At 44.8% G+C, this 21,117-nt stretch overlaps 2 protein-coding genes across 5 annotated transcripts in view; both read left to right on the forward strand.

Moving 5' to 3' along the window:
* The window catches only part of LOC126524322 (endothelin-converting enzyme 2-like), a 203,761-nt gene extending 198,307 nt beyond the window's left edge, over positions 1-5,454 (forward strand). The window contains exons 18-19 of the mRNA XM_072286991.1: positions 2,768-2,844; positions 4,839-5,454. Of these exons, the coding sequence (XP_072143092.1) occupies positions 2,768-2,844; positions 4,839-4,932 (171 nt within the window). The 3' untranslated portion in view covers positions 4,933-5,454. The remainder of the gene's footprint in view (positions 1-2,767; positions 2,845-4,838) is intronic.
* An 11,076-nt stretch (positions 5,455-16,530) lies between these two features.
* The window catches only part of Exn (Ephexin), a 182,108-nt gene continuing 177,521 nt past the window's right edge, over positions 16,531-21,117 (forward strand). The window contains exon 1 of one of the 4 annotated variants that reach the window (XM_050184427.3): positions 16,531-16,788. The gene's annotated coding sequence lies outside the window, so the exon portion shown is untranslated. Of the gene's footprint in view, positions 16,789-17,809; positions 18,340-21,117 lie in introns of those variants that run through there. The other 3 variants (XR_008613590.2, XM_055073448.2, XM_050184419.3) reach the window with 3 other exon arrangements.

Raw genomic sequence — 21,117 nt, forward strand, 5'->3', positions numbered from 1 at the left:
TGGCATGCCTCATTTGGCATCAGCAGTGGCGGTTGCAGCCAAGATCTCGGTGCTAATGAGAGAATGCCACATCATGGGACGCTCTCCTTGACGCCGGCGTTGTGCCCAACTGCGACACCTTCTGCACGTACGTCAGTGCCGATGCTGACGCAGTGACAATGGAAGAGCTAACGGAAATGGAAATTGTGTGTGCGGTGACGGGGGTACCTAATGATGACAGTGATGAATGTGTCGACAACAGCCCGAAGCCTAATATTGGCAAACTCAACATATCGACGCCCACACAAGTGCTTGATGCGGCAGACCTGCTGCGCCGCTTTTTTGGCACTCACGATGACAGCGAGGACGGACTCGAAATAGCGGCTGCAGCTGAAAAAGCCATCATTTGCCTGAAGAAGACACGGCAAAAATTTATCAAGGACTTCTTTTCTGCAAAGTGAGCCGTTTGGCGTGAATAAAGTAGCAATTCCTTGCTGTCTCTTTTTTGCTTGTTTTTTTCTGTGCGATGGTCATTTTCTTTTTTACGTGGCTGGCTGCTGTGAGATTTGGTGGCGAGTACATTCTTTCTCGCTTGCTAATGGTGCATAGAAATGGATAGTGACTATAACGAACTAACAGTCATAACGACGTAATTATGACCCCCCCCTTCAACGTTGTAACGAGGTTTTACTGTATTGTGTTACACTGTGTTATTATTGTATATATTCTAAAACTTAATATTGTATTAAGCTATTATTGTATAATTAGGATTGACCACTTTTCTTGGATCTGTGACCACTCCCCTCTGTAATGTCTTTGATTCTGAGGCGAAACAAATAAATAACCGGTATAGTGATTTCATATTCCCACATTTAATCAGTCTTAGGTGTTTCCGGTCCGGCAATTTTTTTTTCTCCTTTAGGAAACTGTCAGGAAAGCATAAAAGTGTATTAATTGTGACCTTGGTCAAGATCATCGGCACTATACAATAAGGCCACATGCTGCACCCAAAAGGCAGCATGTAAGCCCACAGCATTTTAATGAGATCGCAGCTTCATAAGGATGCTCGCTTCATGCTCACACAATGATGAGGCATAAATGCTATGTCATTCGTAGGTGTCAGCTAAAGGTGTGATAATTGCATTACTCCACAGTTCAGTGTTCAAAGTGAAATTGTCCAAAATTCATTACGATACAGAAAGAGTAGCAATCTCAGCCTTTTGGATGTCTGGAATCAGCTATACTCAGATGACCAGTTTCAAATATTTCATTAGGATCAATCGTCTTAACTCTGTGCCAAGTATTCCGTCTCGGCACAGTGCTAGTAATGCCATTGCCTGCAGGTGGCACTGATGCACACGAAAGTGACCAAGAATGTTACTGGCGGCATTTTGCAAAAGCTCCATGTGGTCTATGTGCAAGGGCTTCTATTTTTGTGATTTTGCTTATCTCAAAATTTTGTGCGTTATGAAAGGGGATTACTGCGTTTTCCTTTTTTTTTTTAATATGTATACTGATTCATATCTAATGGCTCCGCATGCTTGAATTGTGCTTCTAGAATCCACAGTACATTCATATCATTCTTCTAACGTTTTATAACATACGCCAGTTAGTTTGCTTGTACAGCGGCTCTTAGTGCTGTGTCATCTGCTTGCAGAATTTTGTTTGTTTTGTCATTAGCATGTTATGTTCTCCATGTGGTGGGTGCTTCGCATTCTGCAACTGTTTTTCTTGTGTCTGTGTGATCATCATTTACGTGGCTTCATGTGTGCATGCTTTTGTGATGCCCATTTAGCTTTATGAAGTATTTTTTGAAAATCTGCATCTCTCTGTTGTCGTATACGTCTTTCTCTCGTATGCACAGACCGGAGTCTTGTCTACGAGGGCATGCAAATAATGTGTGCCAAGCGTGTGTATTCATAAATGTACGTTATGTGCTGCATGACCAGGGATTGATTGAAAAATTTGAAAATTTCTTTCTTTAGCCTACTCTAACTCCCTGTCGGTCCCTACGTGGGAGACTCCCGCTATGCACTAAGTGCATCCTATGACCATAATAAAGTTTTCCAGTCCAGTTAGCCTAGATTATGTGAATATGGTGTGTGCAGAAATATAAGCCACACACTTGACAACATTGCATAATACTTACTGCTCTGTCCTTTCTTAGCGAAGTCAGATGCCCTGCATGAGTGGTTTTTATGACAGTTGCTACTTTAGCTGGAATTTTTGTTGATCTTTCATTTCCCATGGGCGACTCCCATGGGCAGTAGGGGTGACAATGTCAGTCAGGCTCTCTTGTACAGAAAGCGTCATGTGCACTACTTTTATTTGTAGCCTCTGATGCAGTTTTATTTTTCTTCTCTTTTTTTATTCTTTCCTTTTTTTGCTTCATCATCTAAGTACTACGCAGGGAACAAATGGACGAGTTGTTGTAACTTGCTCTTGCTACAAGTATTTTGTTTTGGCAATGTGTTGTGCACAAACCAGCTTATCTAGATAGCTACAGTGGCACCACAGCCACTGCTTGGATGAGCCCTCCAGTATAGAAAGTCATACTGCGGGGCAAAACAGCCTCGAGGAGCTATAAAAGACAGGCGGTTTGTTGCACTCAATTTCCTACCATGACTTGCAGTATTAGTTTGATGCTGGTGCTAGTCAACATTGTTTGTGTCTAATTGTGAACTGAGCATCTCAGAGAGACAGACAGTGCAGCTGGGAGCCAGTGGTCATACGAAGTGTCATTACCATGTGTATTCCACTTACTTAGTATGCATGTTGTCTCCTTCAGTCCATGTGTGAAGAGGTGTCCTTAAGAAGATTACACATCTGGAGTCTTGTCAGCAAATCGGCGCCTAAAAAGCTCAGGTAGGTCGATATTTATTGCATGCACGTTTTTTTTTTTTTTTTTAAATATAGCAGTTTATGTGTTTACCATCCTCTCAAGGGGTTCACCGCACAATGCGAAATCTGACCATTCAATCACAAGCACTGTAGTGAGAAACGGGCGAAACTGAGAATTTGTCAACAACCGTTTAGTTGCAAATTTATATGCCATCTTTCATGGACTGCATGTAGCTTGTATGTTACGTGAAGCTGTTTATAGCAAGGTTGTAGGTAGCATGCGCAAATACCTATGTGCAGAACATAAGAATGTTGCTACACAATGTCCTTCTGCAGAAGCACTGGTCATTGCAGTGCTTTGGCGCCTTGCTCTGCAGTTGTTACCACAGTCGTAGGGCTCTCAGTGCTTTGTTTAGCATCCACCTCTTTAGCTGCCAACACAGGGAAACTTGGACGTATGTTCATGAAGTCTTGAGTGCAAGTGGCAAAGCTTGTTCTTTAGAACTTAAACATAGCAAATGCTGGCAAGCAGGGGCAGAGCATAAATCGCCGAGGATGCAGCAAGGCACTCCGTCGCCTAGCGCTCCCCATGGTGGTAGAGCCCCTGCTGGCAATACTGTACAACCTTGTTGATTTGATCCCATTTCTTACGATTTTCCGGCACCTACGTTTGCAATCGTGAACACAAAAAATTATTCACCACAGTTGCGCTTCTTCGTGACCAGGTAATACATGCCCGGAAAGTACGATTTTTCAGAACCAACATTAGATACATCGCCAAACTGTGATCGTATGAAATGTTTTCCGGCTACTGGATCCCATGTGAACAAGAAAAGGAGCAAGCAACATCTGTTCAAGAAGCTCCAGCCACAGCATCTTTCCTGCAGTACTTGCCTACCCGTGTCACATCCACAGCTATTGCCACCAACCCTATCGCAATAAGCATCCTATCTGTTTCGCAGCACATGTGGTGTAGTGCTGCTGGAAGCGCGCTGCATGCATTAGTAGGCGATAAGGCAAACTCGCGTAGAGGCTTGCCGAGACATTTGTTCAGACGTCTTTTGGTCTGCCCTGTGTGCACACACCCGCAGGTGAGGGGAATGTGAAGCACTGCGCAGCTGGTGCCTTCCACATACTTGGTGGGACATTGCTGTCGGGTGCAGTGTGATTGCTTGTGCTTTTGGACAGCACCACAGAGACCGTTGAGCTTGTTCTTCACTGAAAATATCAAGCCAATGCGTCAGGATGCAACCTCCTTTAGGCAATGTGATAGCCTGTGAATGTACGGAACCACTACTGACCTCCTGCAAATAGTTTCCTGGCACACTAGTGGGCTACCCTCACACTCTATTTCCATCTTTCAGCAGCTTAGCACTATTGGCATAGATAAGTAACTTCAGGTACTTTGCCTCTTCTAATCTTGCTACCTGCTCCTGGCGTTAATGATGAATCAAACAATGACTTGCATCTCGCTGCTCTTTTTAGGGGCTGCACACGCCTAGCACAGTTCGACCAAACACAACTAATGTTCCATCACAGAGATGTGACACCAAGGGAATTAATGGTGGCACTGTATAAAAAAAAAAAAAAAGTAGACATGTGTGCATGAGGCAGCCTTCGCTGAACCTTTTCTATAGAACACTGGTTTCCAATAAAAAAATGTCCATTGATAGTGCATGGACGGCAAGTTGGGCCAGTTGGTTAGGATTCATAGTAAGGTTCGTTACAGCGCTACACAAGACAAGGACAAAAGAAGGTATAAAACGATGACACAGCACTGTAACGCCGTGTCATCGTGTCATAGTTTTATACCTTCTTTTGTCCTCATCTTGTGTTGCGCTGTAACGAACCTTACTATGGTCCTGTTGTTTCATGTCTCCCCTTCATCTTCGTTGTTTGTGCTGTACTTGTTATGCTTCTACAGTTTTGGCCATTGCACAGACATGCTTGCACATAGAAGGAAGAATACGATTCAGTAATTCTTGTTTTCGAAACATTGTGTCGCCTCCATTGTGCAGGGTACTCCAGGCACTGCAGCAGTCTCCCGAATTTGGCCGAACATTTGACTGCAACACTGAAGAGTGGCAGTCCCACATTTGCCATGCATGGTGACCTTCTGCCGTGAATCTAGGCAGCTCACTGGTGCACAAACAACTGTGGCAGCAGCAGTAGGCCAAGGGTACCGATACTCCCAGGAGCAGCTGGTTTGCATTGGGCATGGTGTCTTGATTCACGTGTGCCTTCAGTGCAACTAAGAGCCGCTGGTTCTTTGAAGACAATGGGCATATCACCACAGCAGACATCTCACTCAATGCAGACATGCTGCTTGTAGCACTTGCAACTCAGCAAGCTGCTCTTGAACAAATGCAGCTAGTACTGCTTGGAGACAAAGTGGTGGGTGTCCACAGCAGTGCAGTTTGTAGTTGGACTGACTGTATGTAGTAGGGTATGTGTGAACTTTATTTAGAATGGGCTGAGGTGGTGTGCATGTAAGTGTGTGCGTGTTTGTAGGCATGTGAACTGTTGGCATTTGAAATGTCTTGTACAAAGCTCCATTCCAAGTTTCGGCCTCATGTTTCTGTTGAGAACCACGACAGAATAAATGCTTCAATGGTATCATCACTTTCATGGAAATACACTGTCTCATGTTTTTATCTACAGTGTATGGAAAAGCCTGTGTCACATTTGGGTCATTCTAATGATGCTGCCACTGTGGGAGAGTGGCTGACAATGCGCTATTGCAAATGTGTTCTCATTATTTTGCACTGAGGTACCGGGTCACTGCGGTCATGCAAGTGCTCTTCTCTGTTCAACCTCTGTTTGTTGGGATTTCTTGGCATATGAATTACTGTAAGTTCCCTATCAGGCTGGGACACTTCAGCAAAAGAAATAAATTCTCATATTATACGTAGTCTTACAGCAACAATATATTAGCATGTCATTATCACCATCATTATCATAATTTATTCTTACAGGGAACCTGTCAATGGCTAGGATCTGGCATATCGCGTCTGCGCGTATACCAATTTTTTATATGTGGACCGATCCCAAAGATGGTGCAATACCAAGCCAACCTGTGGCGGATGTGAAGCAGGCTTTAAGCACTCCCCATACGCGGGCCAGTCCCAAAGATAGTGCAATACCGGGCCGACCTATGATGGAGGTGCAGTTCACCGTTAAAAGGACCCTGAAACGATTTTGACAATTTTGTACAAATGTACCGATTCATTAGGGTAGGCCCTTCTTATCATTAATTGATGTATCTAAGTGTTCCGCGTAAAAGTTGTAATTTATTATAAGGTTTTAAAATGTACATCACTACTGATCGCAGCACGCCACTCGGCTGGATTTTCAGCAGCCCCTGACCATTTGACACAAGGTGCCTTGACACTAGTAGGGCACTTATCCAATCAGCTGCCCAGGGCGCATCATCGATAATTTGTTCAACTTTACAGTGAAAAAATTTTGTTCATAATAGTTGGAATGTTAGTTAATTTGTTTTATATAAAGAAAGTAACTGAAAGGGAATGCACAAAAGGACAATTTCTCACTACATTTAAGCTTTTCCAGCACAAATCAAGTGTCATCTGCTTGTGTTACAATGTGCTCCGTGTTGATGAGAGCTTCACGGTCAGTGTTGATCTCAATCTTTCTTTTCGCCAGTACCATGGTTCGCCCTTGTTACCTTCTGGGCTCCAAACGTAGCGACTGGCAATATATCGAGCTGCGACATCGTGTCCCTCTGCAAGGCAGCAGACGAGCAGAGTGGCCACAGCGCATCGGACTGTCACTATCCAATCGGCTCCAGGATTTGCGTGTTTGCAGTCATCACTTTACGCGAGAGGATTACGACCACAATAGTGTTTCACGTGTGGTAAACACAAGCGCAAGCGGACTGGGCCTGTCTATTTCACCATGCCGTTCTACAGGTTAAGCAGAGGTGCAAATGTGAATGGTCTGCATGGTGCAGGCACCTGGTGGTACAGAGCTCAACCAAACACAGTACAGTCAAACCCCGCGATAACGAAAGCCCTCAACAACGAAATTCTCGCAACAACGAAATATTTCGGCGTACCCGGCGGAGATACATAGGAGTACAAGTATTTCATATCGCTCAACAACACACCTTCAACTGGCAGCCCTGCGACAACGAGAATTTCTGCCATAGCGGGTCGTCAGTTTTCTTCGCATGGTCTCAACGTATCATAAAAACTGAAATCCTATTATAAATGTGCTAAAACATGTTTTTCAATCACTTTAGAAACTTGCTTGCTGCCACCTCTTGTTGCTTGCTTAGGGGCTAGTTGCAGCGCATAACTTGTTTTTGCTGGAAACCATACGCTGCCGCTTGACCTCCGGCTGCGACTCTGGCAGAAGTGGCCAGGCAGCTTGTTTCGTAACCTTCGTTGTCCTCGTCATGCTTGGCCGTTGTGTGCGGCAGTAAGCCTTGCGAAATGCCTCCTCCAGTTAAGAAACGCAAGTTTCTCACGCTCTTAGAGAAATCTCAAATCATCACGGAAGCTACAACTTGAAAAAAGAAAAATAGATGGATAACGTTGTCAAGTTCGGGATACCTGTCAACAATTTTAAAATCCAAAGACATTTTAACATCCAAAGCTGGAGAATAAAGCACGTGGGGAGCACAAGACTGTGACCGCTCTGGCTTTTGAAGATGTGGACTAGGCTGTGTACAAGTGGTTCCTGGACAAGCGTACAAACAGCATACCACTTTCTGGAAGATTACCGCAGCAGAAAGCCATAGACTTTGCATGCCTTCTGGGGCACGATGACTTCAAAGCAAGCGCTGGCTGGCTGAGCCATTTTAAAGCACAACACAACATCGCCTCCAAAGTGAGTTCTGGAGAATGCACAAGCATTAACAAGGAAGACGCAGGGAACTGGATGCAAGAGACTCGGGTAGCCATCATGGATGAGTAAAAACCCCGCAACATATACAGTGGCGACGAGACGGGATTGTTTTATAAGATGCTTCCATTGCGGACATTAGATTTGAAGGGCCAAAAATGCCACGGCGGCAAGCAGAGCAATAAGCGCATAACAATTTTCTCTACCTGAACATAGGCGGTTCCGATAAGCGTCCGCTCCTCGTCATTGGCAGGAGCAAAAAGCCACGGTGTTTCAAGGCACACGGTAGGCTGCCCATTGAATACTTGGCCAACCGAAAATCGTGGATGACATGCTCCATCTTAGCCACCTGGCTGGAAGCCTTCAACACGAGCATGCGATGAGCAAGCAAGTCTGAATGCCTTCTCGTGGACAACTGCATTGCACATTGTGTTGATGCCACTTTTACGAAGGTCCTACTGGTATTTTAGCTGCACCTCTGTCCTTCAGCCTCTCAACCAAGCGGTCATCAGAAGCTTGAAATGTGCCTACCATCAAAGGTTTATTCAGAAGACGCTGTTGAACATCGAGTACAAATGCATGACAGAGGTGAACCTTTTCATGGCCCTAGAGATTGTTGCTGCAGCATGATAATGAAAGCAAGCATAATCAAAAACTGCTCTAAACATGCAGTCTTTAAAGGGCCCCTGAAACGGTTTGGACAAATTTTGTAGACGCGTAGGGTACAGCTAAAGTTAATCATTCGCACCACAATTTGTGTGAAACGTCTCATATTAAGAGAGCTACGGACGATTACAAGTTACCCTCCTCCATAGTCATGCATTTTTGCCTCAACTCGTTCGCCGAGTGATTGGCACTAAGTTCCGCCTTCACTGGCTCTGCGTCACGATGGCACGTCTCGTAGTCGACTTCCGGTTCTCTAGGAACAAGCACGTGAAGCCTCTCTAAACTCTCCACCAGCTGCTTGGCAGACGACCCCAAGCGAGAGCTATTGAAGCAGCGTGCATTGCGAGTATTCTGTTGCAGTGCCGAACGTGTCTGATATCCGGTAACCACAAGCTAGCTGGGCGTTTCGACCAAATGAGGAAGGCATAAACTCAAGCTGATGAAGGAACTTTAGCGTAGACGTACGTGAGCTGCCTCATCGGTCTCCACGGTCCAGCCACCCATTGGCACAGAGCTTAACCTGCCAAACAAAGAGCTAATATTGCTCTAACCAACATTTTAAACATTTACAAAAACAATGTGTTAATGATTACACTCCTGCGAAAAATTTATACTAGCAACAAAGAAGAATGCATTTCGTTACTGCTACTGTGTGTGGTTGAGCTCTGTGCCACCAGGTGGCTGCACCATGCAGACCATTCGCATTTGCACTTTTGCTCATCCTGTGAAACAACACGCAATGGGACACGGCCAGGCCCTGTCCCCTTGCGCTTGCGTTTACCCTAATAGCGGACTCACGAAACGCTATTGTGTTAGTAATCTTCCAGTGTAAAGTGGCGGCCGCAAACGTGCAAATCCTGGCACCGATCGAATAGCGGCAGTTCGATGCACTGCAGCCAGTTCGCTCGTCTGCTGCCTTGCAGAGGGACACGATGTTGCAGGTTGACATATTGCCAGTCGCTATGTTTGCAGCCCACAACACAACAAAGTCGAATCATAGTTCTCGCGAAAAGACTGAGACCGACTCTCACCGCGGAGCTCTCGTCAAAATGGAGCACATTGTAACACAAGCAGACAACGCTTGCTGTGTGCCGGAAGTGCTTAAGTGTAGTGAGAAATTGTTCTTGTGCATTCTCTTTCTGTTACTTTCTTTTTATAGAAACAAATTAACTAACATTCCAACTATTACAAACATAATATGTTCACCATAAAGATGGAAAAATTATCGATGAGGTGCCTTGGGCAGCCAATCGGATAGCTCGCCCACATGACGTCAATTGGGTGATTTACGTTATGGGTAGGGGCGGCTGAAAGTTCTGCCGAGCAGTTTGCTGCGATCGGCAGTGATGTACATTTTTAAAACCTTATAATAAATTACACGCTTTATGTGGAGCACTTAGATGTGTCAATTAATGATCAGAAGGACCTACTCTAATGACTCGGTACATTTGTAGAAAATTGTCAAAAGCGTTTCGGGGTCCCTTTAATAACCAGCAGGCATCAGCTGCATCGTCGGATCTGAGTGACCAGCAGAAGAAGGTGGAAGTGTGTCTGCTGATGCGGGCGAACTTTCCACACTGAGCAAGGCATGGGATGCGCTTCAGTGAGTGGATGAAACTGCCGACGGCTTGGGTCTACACGGCTTCCTGTCTGTCGACGATGACTTGGTCGTCCACAAGAAACTAACATATGACGCCATAGCCGGCAGCATGCGCGGCACTGACAACAGCGATGATGGTGACATAACCACAACCAAGCAAGTGAGCCTGCAAGATGCTTGACGCACTCGACACCGTGCGGTCATTTCTCGCTATGCATGATGACGACGTGGTCATGCAACATATTCTGAGTTGTGAGGATCAAGTATTAAAACTCCTCCGAGGCCGTGGACGGCAGACCGAGGTGTCAAATTTTTTCAAGAAAATGTGATTCCTTTGTTATGTACCATTTTTGTCTGCCTTCTCTAATTTTCGCAATAATGAAGTGCTCGCTAAAACGAAAAAAATTGCTGTCCCTGACGATTTCGTTATTGCGGGGTTCAACTGTAGCAGTAACAAAGTGTATTCTACTTTGCTGCTGGTGTAAATTTTTTGCAGGAGTGTAATCGTGAACACATAATTTTTCTAAATGTTTAAAATGTTTTACACTTGGTTAGAGCAATATGAGCTTTTTGTTTGGCTGGTTAAGCTGTGCACCACCAGGTGGCTGGACTGCGCAGACTGATCAGACTGATCAGACATACGTCTACGCTAAAGATCCTTCATCAGCTTGAGTTTATGCCTCCACGCATCCGTCGAAACGCCCAGCTCTCCTGTGCTTACCGGAATACCGGACACGCTCGGCACTGCGACAGAATGCTTGCAATGTACACTGCTTCTATAGATCTCACCTGGAGTAGACTGCCAGGCAGCTGGCGAAGAGGTTGGAAAGGCTTCATGCACGCGCGTTTAGACAACTGGAAGTGGACAACACGACATGCCATCATGATGCAGAGCCAGTGAAGGCAGAGCTTAGCCCCGATCACTCGGCAAACGAGTTGAGAAAATGCATGGCTATAGAGGAGGGTAACTTGTAATCATTTGTAGCTCTTAATGCGAGATGCTTCACACATATTGTGGTGAGCATGATTGAATCTAGCTGTACCATAGGCGTCTACAAAATTTGAACCGTTCAGGGACCCTCTAAGCGGCCCGCATACACAGCTTCACTGGTCATCCTTCTTCAGAGTGGAAGGGCACTGAGTTCTTTCTTAAAAAATGTGCCAAAGGCAGTGTGGCTCCATGCTCTGGTGACATCAAGGCATGGTAGATCACATGGTATCAAATACAAATGCTGCATCCTCCAGTTGTTCATGAGTAAGCAATGCAAGCCAGGTGAGGGTGACGCTATATGTTCCCTGAGAAGTGGCAGTTCAGAAAAGATTGCATTCAGCACTACGCAAGTCTGCATTACAAATAAATGTCTGAGGAGCATTGTGCTGCTAAGCTCGAGGCCGTAGGTTCGATCCTGGCCATGGCAGTCGCATTTGGATGGGGGTGAGAACACTTGTGTACTGTAGATCAGCTGCACATTCAAAGCCCCAGGAGGTCAAAGTTAAGCCAGAGTCCACAACTATGGTATGCCTCGTAATCGTATGGTGATTTTGACTCATAAAACACCATAATTATATTAGTTTTAGCCTAAATATGTGAGAAGGGTCGAAATAAATGTTTTATTTAGTGAAGCAGAACTCGGCACACGTTTAGAATCACTTGAAGCACGCCCAGCGGTCAGTGGCATGGCGTATTCTGAAGAGCTGACATGTGCACCCATGACTAACACACAAAGAAAATTAAGCACACCACTTTAATGTTGGTGCCCCTTTACATGTAAACACTAGACACACTTGTTTTTAAGGACACCATTTCAATACCATGTAAATATTCATCCATTAATGAATATCAAATGGCCCTAGATCTAAGGCAGTTATAGGGTGTTAAGACAGCAGAAAGCCTGAAGATTTCTGTTGGACACTGTTCCTACAGGATCAACATATATAGGACAACTACAAAATAGTTAAGCCTAGGAAAGCATTCGTGTAAGGGACTGACAAACAATTTTATGGACCCAGTTTTTTATGGCACAATGAAAAGCTCACCCTCTCGGTAGCGTTTACACTTGCAGCAGTTACTTCCAAAAGCACATGGATATTTTGTAAGCAGAGTTTTTCAATCTGAGCAGCCTCTAAAAAAGAAAGAGTACCTACTACAGCAAGGCTGAGAAGTGAGGGCGATGCCAGTAGCCCACGAGCCTGCCTCGCAAATTGCGAAAGCTGCCTCGAGTACACACCTACGTCATGGCTGGCTGGCCCCTGGCATCGTCGTTCTGTCAATAGACGAGCCACGCCAACTCACCGAAAATGAAGGCAGCACCACTTTTCTACTCAATACAAGCGAATGCTTGTTTGCACAATGTAAGTTTGAAAATGCTTATGGTAGAAGAAAGTGTACTGCATTTCAACATTAATAAAACGACCAGGAACCACATACACTAGTAGAACATCATGTGATAGGTCACTTATAATCTTCATATTTTTGCCATGTGGGACACCAAATGTCATTTTTAGCTACTCTTAATGAATCATTAAAAATATAAATCCAAATTTAATGAGAAAAACGGGGCTCACTTCAGCCAATACGACAGGCAATCTTTCCATCAGTGGGGTTATTTCGATTCATGTTCTAAACTGTTCTCTGTCCCATTAATACCCTAATGTATTTGGTAGGTTTATTATTACTAGAGGAAATGAGAGGCCGAGCATCTTGAACTTGATGCCCAAACCTCTATGCCAGTACATCAGCATGACATCACTGATTTCAGATAATTTTTATTTTCTCATTTTGCCAGAGTAAATGTTTCTGAAGCCTGCTAGGTTGAGTGTTCAGTTCCTTTAGAATGCTACATAGTCCATATTTACAGAACTAGACCCACTTTTACTGATGTGCAGTTAAGTACAAGATCAAAGCAGATACTGTCAAAGTGCACGTGACAGAGTTTAGAGGGGGAACTTCTATGTTGTGTTACCAAGAAGGCAGTTGTGAGCTTAATACACATACATGGCAGCCATAGCATCTGAAAACCAGCACTTTATTTTTACATACTGTAGCCCTTTAAGATAGCTTGAGCTAATGCTGGTCGTAATCTGCATTTCAACCATATAGCCATTGTGCTCATATTGTTGTGGTCCTACAATTTAATACCGTTGTGTACGCTTTCTGCAGTCGAACAGTTTTAAGTTGCTAACAATCAAAACCTCTGCCAAGGACAACAGAAACGGTATGATTGCGAACTACAGAATTCCCCATCTGCGGAGGTGGCTGGCTGATTGCCGTATATGAGGTACTTTGCGAGCTGGCATTGATGTCTGTAAATCTCGAGTGCTCTGCAAGCATCCAAAAAAGCCTTTGGGATACAATCTTTCCCACAAGAAGAGAAACTGTAATGCCTGTTGCCTGTGATACATGGCACATACCTCTGACGAGGGATTGGCCAGGATTCTCCGTAAGTACATCAAACAGCATCATATCCCCACTAACTTGATAATAAATAATGGTGATATATAAAAAAATAAACTACATAAGTAACTGAAAAGCAAACAGGTCGATTTATGATGGAGCCACAGGAGAAAATATGGAAAAATTAGTGTTAATACAGTTTAAACCACGTATAATGATACCAGCTTTAATAATATATCACTCATAACAATGAGAAACTGCTGCACCAACGACTTTGGATGTTTTTCATGGTGAAATAACCCGGTTGCTACAATGCCCCGATGCTGCATTATCGGTTATAACGATGAAGTTTGGCTGCTGGGTGTCACGAGTCGAAAGGTAGTGAAATGAGAAATCCTTACAAAGAAGAAAACGAGAAATTCGAGTTGCTCTATGATCGGCCGCTGCTCCAACAGCCGCCACACGCTCATGTTCCAGCATGGGAGTGCACAGAACCATCACAAAGCGGCCATTGTGGCCTGAAAGGCATGGCCGCTACAGCAAAGAAATAAAAAAACAGCAAAAATAAGGAGAACCTACTATGTCATTTCCTCCACACTTTTCTCCTAGCGTGCGGAGGGGGTAGGGCCTCTCAATTTCCTTCCTCCATGCCTCTTACTAATGCCTATTGCGGACATGTTTATTTTTCTACTGCTCCCACTGAACCCAAGGGCTTCAAGGAGGCCAGTGGTGCCTAAATCAACCGCTGGGTAGACGTCTTCACATTCTAATAAAACATGCTCCATAGTTTCCCTAACTTTACCGCAGAAAGCACATGCTTCTTCTTATATCTCGCTTTATAGGTGCGTGTTCTAAGGCATCCCGATCTCGCTTCGAAAAGTAATGAGCTTCCCTTTGAGTTATCATAAATTGTTTCTTTCCTGATTTCGTTTTTTCCTCTTAAGTAGTTACTCATGGCAGGTTTCTTTTCCATTGCCGCCACCCATGCGATTATTTCAGCCTCTCTGACTTTCCACTTGACCTTCTTTGTTGCTGTGTTGCCCACCCTACAGGCCGCATACTTGCTGGTAAGCTTCCTAGTTCTTTTCCTCCACTGTGAATCAATGTTTTTCCTGTACAGATACCTGAACACTCTCCCAGCCCATTTACTTTCTTCCATATTCCTCAGCCATTCTTCATACTCAATTTTACTGCGAGCTTCCCTCATTTCAAAACTAGTCCAGCCCATATCACCCTGCACAGCTTCATTTGTAGTCTTCCCGTGAGCGCCCAATGCGAGGCGACCCTCCCATCGAGTCCTGATTGTACCCCTGATTTAAAGCAAACAACCGCATTTCCAAAAGTAAGTCCTGGAACCATTACACCTTTCCACATACCCTGGAGGACATCGTGCCTATTGTATCGCCATAGCGCTCTGCGCTTCATTATGACTGCCATTTCTCTTCCCCTTCAATGTTATTGTTTTTTCCTGCTTTTCCATATATCTATTGCCTTCGTTTATCCATATACCAAGGTATTTATATTCTGTTACCCGAGGCATTTCCTGGCCCTGTATCTCCACTGTCTGTTCACTGTTTTCATTGAATTTCATTTTCATTGATTTTCTAACACTAAATTTCAAACCTAAATTGTTGCCTTCCTGCCCACAGATATTAGCCAGGCGCTGCAAATCACTTTGTTTGTTAGCTAGCAACACAATGTCGTCCGCATAAAATAAACCTGGGAGCTGCTGCTCTATTTCTGTACCCGCCTGTTTGTATGAGAGATTAAACCCGATATTACTTCCTTCTATCACCCCCTCCATCCTCACCATGTACATCATAAACAGCAGCGGGGATAAAGAGCACCCCTGCCTCAGACCCTTGTTGATATGAACTTTCTGCTCGCTCCTCATCCCTTCCCATTCAACGTAAACGGTATTTTCTGGGTAAATCTCTCTCAAAAGCTGTAGACAATAGTCACCTGAGCCTTCCCCTTCCAGAATATCCCACAAAATGTTGCGGTCAACCTTGTCATAGGCTCCTGTAATGTATAAAAAGATCATATATAACGGTCTGCTTTCTACTTTTGATATTTCAATACACTGAGTAAGAACAAATAAGTTATCATATAAAGGCCTACCTATTCTGAAGCCATCCTGAAGTTCTCCCAAAATGCCATTATTCTCTGCCCATGCTTGAAGCTTTTTTTTTTATTGCCTGCATTGCTACCCTGTGTATTACCGATGTAATGGTCAACGGTCTATACGAGTGAATTCTATCTTTCTCCCCTTACCTTTATAAATTAAATTAATTCTACTTTGTCGCCAACTGTCTGGTACATATTCGTCTATCTTTTAAAGCTTTTTCCACTGCTTTCACCAGAGCTCCCTTACTTTTTGGTCCTAGTTCATTAATCAGCCTAAATAGAACCTCGTCTAGCCCTGTGGCTGTGCGCTTGGGAATTTTTTCTTCTGCTTTCTTCCAGTTGAAATTTGTCAGCACCAGCTGCTTTTTCCTTCTGGTTCTTTTCATGCTCTTTTTTTCTTCAAATACAACCTCGTCATTGGCTTGGAAAGATTCGGCTGTTATTTTTCGTATGTAATTTATTGCCGCTTCTCCTTCCAGTCTGTTTTCATCTTTGTCTAGGATATGTTGTATTGTTGTTGACTACCTGCCTTATAGTTTTATGTGGTTCCAAAATATTCTAGGTGCGGCCTTCTTTTTCTCACGCATTTCTGACAAGCAATGTTCACTTTCACCTTTTAATTTTGCTTGCACCAGTATTTGAGCCATAGACTTCCCATGATGGTTGATAAAGTCCCTCTATAAATTATTGAGGGACTTTAATCAAAGTCCCTATGGTTGAACGATCGCAGCGCCAGATTTCCCTCTAGTTATACTAATGTGAAACTCGATGGCCTAGACACGGCCGGACTCTCGTGCTCTTCCTCCGCGGAGAAGAGAGTCCAGTCCGGCCTGGGGGCCGTGGCCTAGAAGTATTGGCGGCGAGCTCCACCACTGGAAAAGCTGGCGCTACCGTCGGCGTGACGTGTGGCATGAGGGATCACGTGGACACAGCGGCCGCGTCGGCTGCTTCGGAAGCGCTGAAGCGAGCTGAAAACGAAAGTTTAAAGTCCCACCTGCGCCGCGGTTCTGATTAAGTCGTGAGGCTTCACCGCCTTGGGTGTCAACTTGACAATATCTGAAACTACTATAATAGGTAGTGGCTGCCTTTGGAGGCGTGCAGCATGGTAGGCTACTGCTCGGTGTCGCAGTGCCGGACGTACGCAACGGAGCGCGGTGTCAACCTTATTCACACGTAGCCGCAGGGCAAGGAGCTGCGTGAAGCTTGGCTGGCGAAACTTAGAACCGGCAGACAGCCATCGGCGACAACTCAGGTATGCAGCAAGCACAGACACGAGGAAGATTTCTGCTACGGCGCCGGGACTGCGCGATGTTCGGTGAGTAGCAGAAAACGCGCACTGAGACGCTCGCCCGCTGCCCGGCTAATGTGAGGACGGTTTGGTCTATGAACTTGTTGATGCTAGATACTGGCAAGTTCACTGGAACGGTAAAGGCGCGGTAAGACACACATTAAAGAAAGGCATTGGCATATGGTCATGTTTGACTATTAAGAATTAATGCACTGGATTACAAAAAAAAAAAAAAAGAAGAAGCAGAGGGAAATCGCACGCTGAGAAGTCTGATAAACATACAGTGCGACGCAACTTGAGAAATAATTTTGAAATATCCAAGAATTTAGAACACAAAAGATTGAATCGTCGCGACGACACATCACAGTCGCCGTAGGCGTCGAATTGTCTATAACGAAATTATTTTTGAACAGTTCTGATGGCGTCCACGCAACAATGGTTGGAAATGTACTGCCAAATGCTCGTATGCTGCGGCCTAAAGCTCACGGCACGGTGCGAAAACGCGCTCACGGCGAAAGCAAAACATTGTGCGCGGACATGCATGCAGACGCGCAGTCGGTCGCTGCGAACCCGTGCGATCGCTGCATTGAGGCTTCATTCTGTTATGTCCCATTTGGTTTTAACATATTTCACATAGTTTACTTTCAGCGTTTGCCTACCTTTCACACAAGAAGCCGGTTCGGGAGACTCCATCGCGGCGACCGCGAGTAATGGCGTTCGCTGCACGTATTCGGTAAAGAGATAGCGTCTGTAAACGATCCTGTGCTTTAAGTTTGCCCAAGATTATTATATGGACAGTCAAAAACTTCCCTCGTTTTGAGAGTACCTACATAAATGTGGCTGCCGTGTGGTGTTTTTATTGAGCGCCGTAAGCGAAACCTATGAGGAGCGCGCTACGTGATCCCTCATACTACGCAAGGGAGCGCTTCCGACAGATGGCAACTCCTCGCCGCACGCGTACATTCTAGGCACTGTACAAAGTTCTGTGTACCCAAGGTGTATCCGAATGCGTGACTCACCACTAGAGTGTACTCAGTGTACTAAAATGCGATGGAGTGGGACTAACGGCTGGGGCGGCGCATACTTTGCAGCCTTTGAAGTGAGGCGCGCCGCGACGAAAAATACTGTGGCGTCGCTGCGATCGAAGTGCATTGAACTGCATTAGAGTGGCAGCACCCGTGCAGCACATAGAATAAGGAACTGTAGCAGACGAGCGTTGGTATGAGTGGTGTTGTGATGATCAGCAGCCGGGTTGAGGTGAACGTACTGCTGCGGCAAGAGTGCGGCGACGATCGGCAAGGCTGTCCCGTGGCCGGCGTCGTTTTTCTTCGTGGGCTTTGACGTCCGGCGAGTGTTGGGCCGTCCCATGTTGCCGCTCGGCAGCGGTGAGTCACCACCGGCGGCGACTACGGGAGCGGCGCGCGCTTTGGCCTGTCCAGCGACCTACTTACTCGGCCACGACGTGGGCGGGGGATGCCTTTTCGATAAGTAGGAAACTTCTTGTCCGATGCCCCTGTGTGGGGCAGCGTTTCACGACAAAGCCTGGACGATTCAGGCGGGATTCTCCGCCTGTCACTGGTAGGTGAACGTCTGCCAGGCAGGAAGTGGCACGCATTGAACTGGCGAAACCGGGGTTGTCGCTCTTGTTCGCGGAGTCATTAGTAGCGAGGGCTACTCCGCGACAACTGGATGCATTGCTGTGATGTGCAAAACCTTGTCCGGCGCGGTGCTGAAATCGGGTCTCACTTTACAGCCTTGACACTTTTCTTTTGCTAGAGATTTCTAGATAAGCAGGGGCTCGGCCAACCGCATGTCTTGAACTTCCACTATGTCGCCTTATTGTTGAGTACATCATTATTCAGAGAGAGAGAGAGAAAGAAAAAAATCATAGTTTTCAAATTAGCAACTTCAAGGTTGCACTGTTTACACGGCGTATAGTGTGTTTTGCTATGTCAGTGGAGTTTTAGATTAGGAGATGTGCGACGACAGGCTTTCGTTCTGCTTGCTTGCAAGCCACTGGAGCCCCAGCAAAGCCCAGCTCACCAACCGATGCCGCTGACGGCATGTTCATATTCCCTTCCGCGTGCTCGTCTTGCTTGTGCTACACTAGTATTCCAAGATTAAGTACTAGCAAGACTGCGTTGCGACACTTTGTGTTCATGGTCACCTAAAACTCTAAAAATTTATTTAACGAAATAGATTCATGCCTGCCGAAACCAAGCTAGAGCTTAAGAGAAAATTCTCTGCATTATCAAGCACGCATTTGTAGTCATGAAACATACATATGAAATGTACTTGCATGTATCGTATACATAATTTGGCTTGAAAATCTTCTCCTTAACATTTTTGTCTTTTCACTGTAAACATAATGTAGTAAACATATTGCAGTATTAAAAATATTGTCAGGCACTGATTTAGAATTGGTACAATGTAGTAAAATTGTTCATGCTTGGCATGAGGGCTAGGAAACCATTCCTGATGAAGCTCTCAAATGGGCTGTCAGCATAAATTCAAATGCGAACAATGCTGAAACTACAATGAAATCTTGATAAGATTCTGCACAATACGCTTTTTGGGATAATACATTTTTAAAATCTTTTTCCCAGTCAATGTCTCATGGGAGCAATGTATTTTCATACAGTTATTAAGATAGTGTTTTCACCTAAAATGCGATAAATACGACTACAGAAGTCAGCTCTTACTGGTATTTCTAAAACTCTTACCTTTACTTTCCAGTGCACTAGCTTCAATAACATTCCAACAACCCTTGAACAATGTGTTAAGATTCTTTAGAGACTTATGCACCCACAAAGACAGGACTTAGAACGAACAAGGGACACACCACATGCGCATACTTCAACTGGCTTTTATTGGGTTAAGGCTCAGCCACATTGTAGAAGCGCACCACCAGAAGTAAAACGCTCTTGTGGCAGTGTGGCCACAACAGCGACTGGCGGTGCATTGCTGCTTAGCTGAGGGAGGAAAGAGCGGCTTCTTTTTTTCATTTCCAGAAAGCATTTTTACGGATATTGAAAACAAGAAAGTTCAGCGTAAACGGACGACCTATTTCAATGTCGCTGAATAAAAGTGCATTGCCTGTGGTTTGCGTGGCGTTAAGTGATGCCACATGAACTTCTGCTATTGAGTTTGTCCCCGAGTATGCCTATTTTTGTACATTTAGAACTTGATTTTTATAATGTGGTTTTCGGGTGATACATTTTATTTTCAGGTTCCTGTGAAATTTATAGTGACAAGATTTCCAGGCTCATCTGAATATGTAATTTGGACACTAAAAACATAAACTTAGAACTATTCCATGCTTAGAAACTGGCTATGGAATGATTGCACATCGCATACGTGCATGTAATTATGCTTAACAGGTTGCTGCTCACATTTTAATTCGTGCTAATTGTATATGCAGTGCACAATGGATATAAACCTATATGTATTTCATGATTTTTAGAGCGTCCCTAAAACAATTTTTGACAAGTTTTGTGAATGTGTAGAGCACAGCTGCTGTAAAACAATAGCGCCACTATTTAAGTGAAGTGCCTCATATTAAGAGAGTTACGGACGATTACAATTTAGCATTATTCCTAGCCATGCATTTTCTCCTCAATCGTTCCCCGAGTGATCGGGACTAAGCTCTGCCTTCACTGGCTCTGCATCATGACGAGACATGATGTCATCTACTTCTGGTTGTCTCGCAGCCAGCACGCGAAGCCTCTCCAACCTCTCCGCTAACCACCTGGCCATCGATCTCTTGAGAGAGCTATCGAAGCAGCATGCGTTACGAACATTCTGTCGCAGCGTTAAGCGTGTCTGGTAGCCGCATTTAAACATTTAAAGGAGACTACAGGTTCACGATTGAACTCCTGATGAAAATTTATGCCAGGAGCAAATACACTTTTTTACCGCTATATTAGCTCTGTGTATGTCTAGTTGAGCTCTGTGTCACCAGGTGGCTGCACCGTGCAGGGCATTCACATTTGCACGTCCCCTCATTTGGTAAAATGCCCAGTCCGCTTGCACTTGCGTTTACTCGAATACAATGCACTTCAAAACTCTCTATTGTAGTAATCCTTTGGCGTTAAGTGACAGCCGCAAACATGTAGATGCTGCAGAAGTACATGTTGGGCTAAACAGTTCATATTGCTGATCCTTTCCGTCCTTCCTTGTTTGCGCCAAAGCAATTACATTTATGGTCTACTCAGTGTAGATGCTGGCAGCAATCAAATACTGACGGCCCAATGCGATGCAGCCACTCCAATCGCATGTTGCCTTGCAATGGAACACAATGTTGCAGGTTGACATATCGCTGATTGTTAATTTGCAGCCCACAGCGTAGAAATAAAT

Source organism: Dermacentor andersoni, chromosome 3 (assembly GCF_023375885.2).
Source record: "Dermacentor andersoni chromosome 3, qqDerAnde1_hic_scaffold, whole genome shotgun sequence".
Taxonomy (NCBI): domain Eukaryota; kingdom Metazoa; phylum Arthropoda; class Arachnida; order Ixodida; family Ixodidae; genus Dermacentor; species Dermacentor andersoni.